We start from the raw sequence: 12116 nt of genomic DNA, 5'->3' as shown, positions 1-12116 counted from the left end.
TCAATGGTGTCAAGGTTCCTTCCCCACTCTGAACTCTAGGGTACAGATGTGGGGACCTGCATGAAAGACCCACTAAGCTTATTCTTACCAGCTTAGGTTAAAAACTTCCCCAAGGTACAAACTTTGCCTTGTCCTTGAACCGTATGCTGCCACCATCAAGCGTGTTAAACAAAACAGGGAAAGAGCCCACTTGGAGACGTCTTCCCCCAAATTATCCCCCGAAGTCCTACGCCCCCTTTCCTGGGGAAGGCTTGATAAAAATTCTCACCAATTTGTACAGGTGAACACAGACCCAACCTTTGGATCTTAAGAACAATGAAAAATCAATAAGGTTCTTAAAAGAAGAATTTTAATTGAAGAGAAGGTAAAAGAATCACCTCTGTAAAATCAGGATGGTAAATACCTTACAGGGTAATCAGATTCAAAACATAGAGAATCCCTCTGGGTAAAACCTTAAGTTACAAAAAGACACAAAAACAGGAATATACATTCCATTCAGCACAGCTTATTTTACCAGCCATTAAACAAAAGAAAATCTAATGCATTTCTAGCTAGATTACTTACTAACTAACAGGTTTCAGAGTAGCAGCTGTATTAGTCTGTATTTGTAAAAAGAAAAGGAGTACTAGTGGCACCTTAGAGACTAACCAATTTATCTGAGCATAAGCTTTCGTGAGCTACAGCTCACTTCATGAGCTGTAGCTCACGAAAGCTTATGCTCAGATAAATTGGTTAGTCTGTAAGGTGCCACTAGTACTCCTTTTCTTTTTACTAACTAACAGAAGTTCTGAGACTGCATTCCTGATCTGTTCCCGGCAAAAGCATCACACAGACAGACAAACCCTTTGTCCCCCCCCAAAGGGTTTTGCCTCTGGCCAGGAGGGATACAGAACTGTATACAGAAAGGTGGTTACCCTTCTCTTCCCTTTATATTTGACAAATGGGTACCTACCTTTTCACTGATGTCAGACTTGGGAACAGACCCCAGTGAAAATAAGCAGGAACCACATGTATTTTGCCAATAAATATATGCAGATATTGGGTCTGTTTTGAGATTTAGCCATCAGCTGTGCTTGTAAGCTGACAAATTCTGTTTGCTTGGTGAGAGTTGTCCTTCAGTGATATCTTCTGCCCGTTCACACATGTCACTCCTCTGAACTATAGTAGCATCAGTAACCCCTGAGCTTCCCATCTCTGGGTGAGGAGGTGTTAATCAGTTTGGTCCAGGTAGTGACAGACTCCTGGCCATATCCCTCCCTGTACCCAAACTAGTGCCATGGAGAGACTGCTATAGAACACCATTTAAACATGCAGTGGAGCAGAGTCTGCTCTGGCTGGCCTTTTCATAGCCGGGAGCCCCTCATTCAGTAAAACTACATCCGTTCCTCTGCCTTTGCTTGCAGACCCTGGCCCTCTCTCAGAACTAGAAAATAATCCAATTGTGGAAGATTTTAGCTTCAGTCTTTCTCTTCTTTGGGGTCATGCAGTGAAGAGTTCTAGTCAGAACGTGTGCATGTCATGGTGAAGTGTGTTGGTGTCTGGTTTTTCCTGTTCACGTATCTCAAGCAACTGAACCTGTGTCACTCAAACGTTCTTCAAACTCGAGATCACGTGTGGGGAGAATTCTTCCTCAAAGGAATTCTATTCCAAATAGAAATGGAGACTGAGAGGGAGATGGAACTTGGCCTTAACTCTAGCACTCGTAGTTGTGGAGGCAAGATGTCCATGCACGTGATACTGCAGCTAGCAGGGGAAGTGCCCTTCAGATTGGGACATGAGTAAAGCTCATGTACCTAATATACAGAATTGAATTTATATTTGTTCAGTTGGCCATTGCTCGTTAGTGGTAGTTCCCTACAGCTGTTTTTTCTCCAGTTAAATTACTTTCCTCTCATGTTTCCTTTTGGTCAATGACACTTGGTACACCTATGACTATTTTAAACAATTCCATCACACTTATAATAGAATGTGAAATAAAATTAAGACGTCAGTAGTACGAAGAGGTTACTAATAAAAGGGTAGCGCGTTTGTTTATTTAACGGTTATCAGTCTGTAGGTAATGCTATGGTAGTCTGATATCCCTCCCCCTCTAGTTCTGGGTTAAAGTGAGTGATCAGAAATGATATGTTTTTGCTGTCAATCTGTTTGCTCTTTAGACTTCAAACCCAGGCCTTTGAAAAGGGGATGTGTGTGTTTGTGTGTGGACCCTTACACCCATGCAGACTTCAGTCAAGTCATAGGAACTCTGCATGGGCATAAGGCTTTGGGAACTCTTTTTTTTCAGGTCTCAGTACTGGACAGTTATCATTCATCTCCATTAGTCATTTGGCCTAATAGCAGGGTTACTAACAGGTAAGTAGTAGTAGGTGTTAAAGAATGAGTGACTCCAAATTTAAAAATAAACATGACTCCTTTATCTTGGCATTTGTTAACTTGAGCTGCAGGAAATCATTATCCAGTGACATCATTCCTTTTCCCTTAAAAATTGCTCAGCCTCTGCCATCGGTTATTAAGATGCTTTGTGTCTAGGTAGCATCCAAAGATCTTGAAGCATCCTGTAAACACTAATGAATTTTGGCTGCACAGCATCCCTGTGAGGGAGGATTATTGTCCCCATTTTACACACGGGGCAGCTAGGGTACCGAGACACTGCCTTGGCCAGCGTCCCACAACAATCCATGGCAGAACTGGCCGTGGAAGCAGTTTCCTGACTCCTAGCCTGGGTGGGGAAGGACTTTTTGTCTTAGCTGTTGCTTCCACCTCTTCTTAGTAAAGTTTAATAAGCATCACTTTGGGATGGTTTACCTTTAAGGAAGAAAACTATCAGTGACGTGTATGCTTAGCAGACTACAAGTGTGACCCATAACTAAATTTCTGGTCTCCATATTACTCATAATTACCAAGGGAAACAACAGATGCTTGAAGAATGTTGCTCAAATTAAGTCTGTTAATAATAGCTTGCGTTTACATAGCATCAGAGTATCACAAGGCGTTTGATAGACACTAATTATTTCTTATCATGTTCTTGAGACATAAATACCACCCTTTTTCCAGGTGGGGAAACTGAGTCACAGAACTTGTGACTTGCCCACAGGTCATGCATGAAATCTTTGGCAGAGCCAGGAATGGAACCCAAAGGTCCTCTTTCCCAATCCTCTGCTCTGCCCATCAAACCACACTGCCTAAATGTTCAGATTTAAAATGTCAAAGCAAATCTTAAAATACTTTAAGCTGTGGTCAATCTTAGAACAGCTCAAGCGATTTTAAGAAGAAACGTTAGGTAAAATCACTACTTGCTCTTTTTGAGTTACATACAAAGTGTTTTTGTTTTCCCATCATTTATCCAGTTCAAAAGCTAGATGTATGGATCCCATTTGTTCATTGCAAAATAGTACAGCATTCAAACTACATTTAGGGAGGAATCTGGTTTCTGCAGGTGGTCAGAAGATGCAAACTTCTTCCAGGGAGCACCTAACAATGTCAGAACTGAGGAAAAAACCTGACTTGGCTCCCAAAACACTGAGTTAGATTCTCTAAACTGATAAAATCTTTCAAAACAAAAGGAACTTTTCAAGTGCAGCCACTTTATATCCTGTAGCTGCTTTGCTTCAGGATAATCGTTCAGTTGTTTTAAGAAACTGCAAAACTAACTATCGACTGTACCCATTAGAAACAAAGTCTATTAGAAAGGTGTTTATAGCAGTGCGAAGTGTTTCTCTGAGAGGAAGGATATTCATATGGAAAGAATGTTGAAGGCCTTGTAATCTTCTAGCAAAGGATGTATAGAGTCCCTGGTTGCATTAAACCCTTCTGTGATGAAATAATCAGAAGGGAAATTATTCTGTGGGTTCTCTTGTTCACACACCTGCTTGTGATTCAGTCTTCTGCAGCCATAGGGTTGTAGGTGTATGATAAATACAAGTGCAGTGAACTCATCTGATTGCTGGAAGAGAGGAGTGGTGTGGGTGGGCAGGCGAGTGGGGTGGGGTGGGGGTTTTGTTTTTATCCCCCGCCCCCCACCACCACAGTACCCGTCAATAGACACTATGTTCATGCAAGAATTTAAAGGGAAATTGAGAAAGCATTTTATTTATTTTTTTGCAGCACAGTATGGATAAACCACTACCCTGAAGAGCTTCCAGTCTTGCTTCTCACACATGACCGGTCAAGCAAAAGAGTAGACAGGGTTTGGGAGAGGTAGGATGGGGATCAGAGCAGTAAGAATTGTTCAGCTAATGCCTAAAGCTGCAGGTGAGCGAGCAAACATGTAATCTGTTACTAACTGAACAAATCAGTTTTGACACCGAGCAGGATATGACAGACTCAATTCCTCCAAAACACAGGAAGAGATGCACGTGTATGCAGAGAGGAAATATATCATGTAAACTATAGAGCAACTGTGACAGACACTAGTTCCAGTAAGTGACGAACTAATAGTAAGAGTGAAGTTTATATACAATGAATGAATCTTCTTTAGCGCTGGAATGGGCTGCTGCTTCATTTCTAAATAGTGCAACTGATGGATTGTAGGGAATAGAGCTGATAGAAAAATGCAGATTTTCATGAAAAACTTATTAGAAATTTTTACGGTGAAATGTAGACTGCATGAAATCTTTCAAAAAGTCTAGGAGCTGGTTTAAAGACTTCCTTGCAATAGATTTTGTAATTGTCAATTTTTTGACAAACCCTACTAAGGAGAATGTGCTTTCACCTGAACGCCCAATGTGGTATGTTCTTCTTTCACTCCAGAAATGAAAAGCCTACCAATAGAATATCTTAAAACTAGCCTGTTCCAGTTCAGGGCAGCTGCTCCTGTATTTCCCCTTAGTGGTCCAACAAGTCTTAGGGTTCCAGCTCCCCATCTGTAGCCTCTCTTGGAGACACATCTCACTGCCTTCTGACTACGATATGTCCAGACTGTACAGTTCCTTGCCTTCACTGTGTATTTCACAGCAGAGGCAGTCTGCTTAAACAAACTTTGCTCATAGATTTGAAGGCCAGAAGGGACCATTATGATCATCAAGTCTGACCACCTGCACACTGCAGGCCACATAACCTTCTCCACCCGCTCCTGTAATAGACCCCTCTAACATCTGGCTGAGTTACTGAAGTCCTCAAACCATGATTTAAAGACTTCAAGTTACAGAGAATCTACCTTCTTCCTTTCTCTTCAGAGACTGATAATGGAGTGATTGCTACAGGTATAAGTTACCACACCGTTCTTTCTAAGCAAGCCTACTTTTTATTCTTAAGGTAAAAACCATTACCGAGAAGGCCTACTAAAACAATAAACGCACCTACATGCATGCTAATAAGATTACCGGGCATCACCCCACCAAAGGGGTTTCTTTGCAGTTACAAGTTCATCGAGCTTCAGCTCAGAACAAGCACACACTCTTATTAGGCCTCTGTAGGCCTAGTCCTTCCAATCCTTCCCTAAGGATTGGGGCCCTCCATGGACCTGTCTGTTTGCTGGATCAGAAGGTGCTGGGCCAGTTTAAACATAAGCTATTTAACAAAAAGTCTTTTCTTTGTCCATTAGGTCTTTGGAGAATCCAGTTTGAAGTAATATATATGAATCTCTCCGGGGGTGATGGCTTCAAAGATTGGTAAGGAGGAAGTTCATTAGCATCCACCCTCCCTACTAGAGAAGATACAATTCCATTTTTAATACCATGTACCCTGAAGGTATTAAACGCTAACTCAATAAGGGTTCATTGAACTGAATTACCTTGTGGAATTAAGGTATGTTCAGGAAATTCCAGTATCGTGCCAGTCTGTCAGGCATCCCTTTTAGTTTCCCAGTGTGATGCTACCATTATTCAGAGCCTGTGAATAACAGTAGCATTACCACAAAGGCCGTACAATTTATCCTTGTGCTGTCCTATTCAATATGCGGAGAATTGTTCTTTAACAACGCATAATTAATCCATGGCACTCATTACCTCCAAGCTATTAGACCAAGATTTGAGACAGAATTAGGCATTCATATGGATAAGATTAAAATAGGGGTTTTTGGAGGGCTATCAACCCTCCTGCTTCAGGGAATAAACCAACCTTTGAGGGAGATTGGGAAGAAACTCCCCATTTGGGCAAGACATTCCATAACTCTCCCTACTAGAGTTTGTTGCACTGTCCTCTGAAGCATATGGTACTGGCCATTGTCAGACAGGGCAGTGGGTGAGGTGGACCTCTGATCTGACTTGGCATGGCAGTTCCTACGTAATATTGATTTAGAACCGCCTAAACGATGATGATCTGATGGTACAGATCGCACTGAATAGTTCACAAGAGAACTTTTGTCATACAAATCTCTGTCAGGAAAGAATATTCTGAGAGAATATTAAACACGGTTCTGCAGCTAAGTGGTTGCTAGAAATAAAAGGTATTAATGACTGTTTGGAAGAGTTTCTGATTCTGCAGAAAGACCAGGGATTTTTATAAACCAAAATAGTGTCTTCTGCATCACATACTAGTCATAACTGCCTTCTAAATTCCTAGTTTGTTTATTGCAAACTTGGGGGCTCACTTCAAGCTTTCCTCTGGGCTCTTTAGTCAGACAACTCCCTGTGAAGTCAGTGGGAGCTCTGCCTGAGTAAGGATTGCAAAATAGAGCCCAAAGTTTATTTGTAGAAATGCATCACTTTACCAGAAAACTAAGAATTTTTTTTAAATGTGATTATCACTCAAGATTAACCAGTATTACCTTACAAGGTATACTGAAAATTGACATGCAAAATTGCACTGCTACAACATTTAAGCTTTCAATTTTTATAGTAGAAACCTCTTAATCTGGTAGATGTTTCTCTCTTCCTCCACCCTCCTTCCCCAGGTAAATACATTGCATGGAATTTTGTTTGGTTTATTTTTCAGATTTCATCAGGAATTAAATTGGTTGTGTGCTTTCATCTTGGGGGTGTATAAATCCAAAAAATAATTCTTTCTCTAGAGCCTGTAGTGTCTTGTGAATTTGCCAAAGATTATTAAAATCTGGGACTTACTCCTCAGATGTCGTGGTTGGGGTTGTTTTTTGTTTGTTTTTTAAATATCCGGCAAAACGGAATCTTTGTAGCATACTTGAAAACCACTCTGCGCAAGGCAGCCATGTTTTAAAAATCAAGAAGTTGTAGTCTTATAGTGAACAGTATTAAAAATAGGTTATTTTCAGGTTATTGTCAACTTCCAAAACTATTGTACTCCACGTGAATTTTATTCTGGGTCTGATACTCTCAATGGTAACTGCCCAATAATTGACCTATTGTCTTATGGGTCTGCCTCAAGGCCACTGGGTTCTCTTTAAGGTTGATTTTTTTTTTTTTTTTTTGCCCCTGTATTAGGTATCTCTGGCCCAGCCTGCTGTGATGACCTGAAAGGTGTGACATGAGCCAAGAGAAGTGAAATAGTGTATTAGGCTGTGATTGTGACTTCAGTGAGACTCTGCATGGGCACAGGAGTCTGTTCTCATGGCTTCTGGTGCAGGATCAGAGTCTTAGCAGGGGCTGTGAGAGAGCACCATGCTATTTCTTTACTCCCTTGTACCCCAATAACCCTCCTTATTCCCTTAGTAGAAATGAGCGCACGCTGTCGTCTCCAGGCCTAAGGGTGGGGAATTAAGCTTGAAATAAAAATGCTGCTCCATATTGCTGCTATGCTAGCATCCCCAGTTGATATTTAGGTTTATAATAAATTAAAAATTCCCACCTTTTTTGTTTAAGGAATTTAGCCGCTGCTTCTCAGCAGCGTGTGCACGCTCATCCAGTTCTGCAATATTACATTAGGGTTGATATGCTCATTTCCCTTGTCTTCTTTACAGCTCCATTTTGTTCAAGTGTGGGTATTGCAAACACTGGAATAACGTGAGAACTTTCTCTCAGTTATATAGGGGACTGCGAGATTCACATGGAAGTATCAAAGTTTAAAGGAGGAGTGAAAGGAATACAGGTGGGTATAATGCAGATGTTCATGTGATGCTGTATTTTATATTGAGGCAGCGTGGCTCTGTGGTTAGGGCATCAGACTGGGGATCAGGAGACCTGGGTTTTATTTCTGATGCTGCCACTGGCCTGCTGGGTGACCTTTGACAAGTTACTTCACTGCCTTGTGGCTCCATTTTCCCACGTGTAAAATGTCTCCTCTGGAAGCACTTAGTGCTTTCTGTCTGAAAATCTCAATCGCATAGTGAGATGATATTAAACCTCTTGGAACTTCACAGTTACTGTGGAGAGAGAAGATCCTGTGCTACTTGAATTAATGGAGTTATTCTGAGGCTTGGATTTTCAAAGGAGCGTAGCAACTTCCTTCAACCTGTTTGAAAATCTCCGCTTTTGCCATTAGCAGTTATGTGATCTCAGACACACAGGGGAGAAGTGCTGATTCTGCCTAGTAAAGGGCAGTGGTGCCCACATATAGTTAATCCCAGTATTACTGGGGTAGATTTAAATCAATTTTTAGGCTCCAAATTCAAACTTTGTGGAAACAAGATTCTACAAAATGGCAGGGGTAAAATTCTCAAAAGCACCCAAGCCCCATTTTCAGAAGTGACCTAAACACTTGGGAACCTGAGTTTCAGTCACTTCTGAAAATGGGGTTGGGGTCCGAAGTCACTTTGATACATTTTTTAAAAGCACTTAAGATAGTTTAGAAATGTTTTGATGTTTGTGGTTTGTGTTTAAAATGCCAGTGAAAAGCGTTTCATTTTGGATTTCCTCTCAACATAACTTGTTACAAACTAAGTAGATGATGTTCCAGCCCAAGCTTACCACCGAAGTTAAAGATAAGTGCTCTGTGAATTCATTGCTCAGATAAGAGACGGTGTAGGACCCTGGCAATAAAGAATGGGTTTTGAGAGGCGTATCCTATAATACGGGGTATCGATGTTAGGGCCAGAACTCTGGAGTACTATGTCCCGTTTGTGTGCTTTGACCACACATCTCTGTAAATGAGGCAGCAGTTCAGGTTCATCCTGGCCGTTGCCTTCAAACTAAAGTTTCCCTCTGTTCTCTTCACAGTTATATGGAACATTACGGGTGATACTGGAACCTCTTATCACAGATGTGCCTTTCTTTGGAGCCTTGACAATGTGTTTTGTTCAAAAACCGGTAAGTCTGTAGTGAATCCCATTCTTCAGCCTGATTGACTCTTGATCTTTGCTCATATGACAGTGAGGGCCAATTTGCCTTTTAAACATCTGTCTGTAATAGCTTGGTTACTTCCCTGCCTGATATGTAATACTTAAATAGAATTTTGAACAATAATGTGATTTTTAAAAATGAGGAATGTTACTCTTTTTAGAGATCTAGATAATATAATGAACAATGTTCTTGTGCATTTTGTTCTCCTGCAGTGTTGCATGCCAAGTTAGTCTTTAGCTTCTATGAATGCACAGACTCCCTAGTGACTGTGGTAGATAGTCTGTCCATATGCCTTTATTGCAAGACCATTGACTGATTACTAATACAGTTAATAAATGCAGCCAGCTTAGGTGCCAGTCTGTGTTCTCCTTGCATTGAAGGCCTAATTGTGTAACCTTGTGAATGCCACCTGCTGTGAATTAAATCCCAACACACCCAAATGAGGAGCATCTTTCTCTTTCTAGTGACAGCTTATAACATGACTCACTTATTTTTTTTTTTAAATGTATTTCTGGATAGAGTTGTGTGGATTTTTTTATTTTTGCTCAAGTGTAAAGGTAATTAGAGACCAAATGCACACAGTATGTGGGTCACACTTATAATCCTTCCATGAAGCATTGCCCTTTGGTTGGCATTAGCTATAATGAAGATACTTCCAGTTCCCAGTGACTGTAGCACAGTATAAGACTAGAGAAAATTCTCCTGCTACCCCCACACAACACCACTGAATTCAGTGTGCTGCATGGTTGCAACAGCAGAATTTTGATCATTGTGTATTTTTGGATTATAAGGATTCATGGTACATACTGTGGGAATATCCAGTGGTCTCTGGTGTAGGCTAAGAAGAACATAGCTGTGGGGAGGAGGCTAGATGTGGAGCAGATTATTGACTTCTGGGGAGTGGATTTCTGATCTGCATTAAAATTTAAAGAAATTTTTGCTACTGTGTGCCTCTGTTGTAGTCACAAACTTATCATAGTATCTGCTTTAGTCCATAAGTGACTGTATAGGTTGGCCATGTTGTTGGAGAGGGTATACTAAGACACCAGTGTATTTTACCAACATTAAAATATTTCTGGCAATACAACTAATATGGTACATAACTAAGAAATGATCAGCCCCGGCAATCTACTACTTGCATGAGATGGCAACTGGTCCTGGGCTCTGAGTAACTCTGGCAACAGTTCAGCAAGACAGAAATGGTGCTGGACGTATCGCCAATGGCGAGACTGAAGGCAAAACATAAAATCCAGTAAGAGGCATAAGTGGTGCATAGGCAGGAGGGAAATCCCATGGAGTAGTAGAGTGAAGCAAAAATGAAATCCACTCTTTTGCTGAAAAGCCCGGTATTACTAAAGATCCTTGCCTTAATCACCTGGATTAGTGCATAGATGATGTCATTGCCTCAAAGAACTTAGTTTTCAGGGCAAGATCCTCAGCTGGTGTAAACTGAAGTTAGTGGAGCTACGCAGTTTACATGAGCTGGGGATCTTACCCTTGGAGTAGAGGCTAAATAGAGGAAACCTCTATAGGCTAGTAAAATGCAAGTTTAAAAATTAGAAATGACGTCTTCTAGCTCTGGGGATTTTGTTTGTTTCAAACAAAGGAAAGGTACAAAGGAAGATGGTGGCGGGAAGGGTGTGTGTAAGAAAACAGGACAGTGGAAGGTAAGGTGGACTGCATGACATGTAGGCAGTGGTAGACTTTTCTATTTCAAATAGATTCCAAACTGTCGGAAAAGTTAACTGTATCACTAGCAGTACAGCAGAGGGACATGATAAATGTCGCATTTATGATCCAAGAAGGGGAGAAGGTAGCAGCAGTTATTGAGGATGAACTGCAAACATTCACTTCAAACACCTGTAAATCTTTTGCTGTAGTCCGTATGAGGGAGAAGAACGTAGTCACGTCTCAAACAAAACCAGCTGCTCTGGTCTAGGCTGAGCTTGTATGAAGATCCATGAAACTCCAGTCCTCTCTGGACTCACTGTAAAACCTGTTTTCAAAGGCCTTTCCAGAGAGGTGGTTCCAGAGAGTTATTGCACTGAGCAATCAGTCTTGCTACTCTGGATTGAGCGTTTGGGTTCCCTTTAGCACTTCAGCTCATATGTGACTTTGCTGGGTCACTCTAGCCACCCAGGAATGTGCTTTCTGAACACATCTCTTGTTCAAGCTGACCTAATGGCATGGCGCAGTTGGAGAATGGCCTCAAACTGAGGTGTTCTCTGGGGGTGGCCGGGATGGGGGGGACACACTTGATTCCTTAGTAAACATCTAGCAAAGGAAGTGTGCAAAGTCCCTGATAGCTCCCTTCAGAAGGATATGAGCAAAGTCAGAAGACACGAGCCAGTTGAGGACGCCTGCCTGATGGCTGTGATGCCTAGCTAATCTGTGGGGATGGAATTCGTGGTGATGGTGGGGTGTAGTAATGTGGCTTTATCAGGATGAGTTTGAGATGGTCACATGACTCACTACAGCTTCACCACTTACAAGTAATCCTTGCTCATTTGGGATGACTTGCATAAAACCTTGATACCACACTGCCCAATTCATGTTCTGTAGCTGCCACATCTATATTTAAGGCACTGCTAAAACAGTTTGAGTGTCTTTAAAAACATTGGGCCATATTTCCAGTGTCTCTCAGTTAGCTAGCCTGTTGTTAGGGCTGTCCTCTTTAAATCCTTCTGCATGTAAAGCCCATTGCCTTAGTTGGATCTGGTCCCACATAAACAGCTCTTCTAGCTATCCCAGTAGGAAAGGAATTCTATGTTTGTGACTCAGCAGAGCCATGAAGTAGTGGATTTTAAAGCTGTGACATTTTTTTTAATGTATAGAAAAACTGTTACTGTCACAGGGCAGAATCACTTTGGGGCACAGAAGAAGGAAACAATACTCTGACATCTTGAAGGTGTTTTTTAAATTGATGGCTCTCTGAAGTTGCTGGGTTGTTGGAATATGTCCTATGGGAAGTCAGCAGGTGATCAA

The 12116-nt window shown here is 41.4% G+C and overlaps 1 protein-coding gene across 2 annotated transcripts in view; it reads left to right on the top strand.

Annotated features, from left to right (window-relative positions):
- Window positions 1–12116, top strand: part of ESYT3 (extended synaptotagmin 3) — a 59862-nt gene that overhangs the window by 19954 nt on the left and 27792 nt on the right. For both annotated transcript variants that reach the window (XM_084642533.1, XM_084642532.1), the window contains exons 5-6: window positions 7875–7941; window positions 9009–9098. In XM_084642533.1, coding sequence (XP_084498659.1) covers window positions 7875–7941; window positions 9009–9098 — 157 coding nt within the window. The remainder of the gene's footprint in view (window positions 1–7874; window positions 7942–9008; window positions 9099–12116) is intronic.

Source organism: Lepidochelys olivacea (genome assembly GCF_965140295.1).
Source record: "Lepidochelys olivacea isolate rLepOli2 genome assembly, chromosome: 11".
In the NCBI taxonomy this organism is placed as follows: Eukaryota; Metazoa; Chordata; order Testudines; family Cheloniidae; genus Lepidochelys; species Lepidochelys olivacea.
The sequence above is the reverse complement of the archived record's forward strand: the minus strand, read 5'-3'. Positions and strand labels throughout refer to the sequence as shown.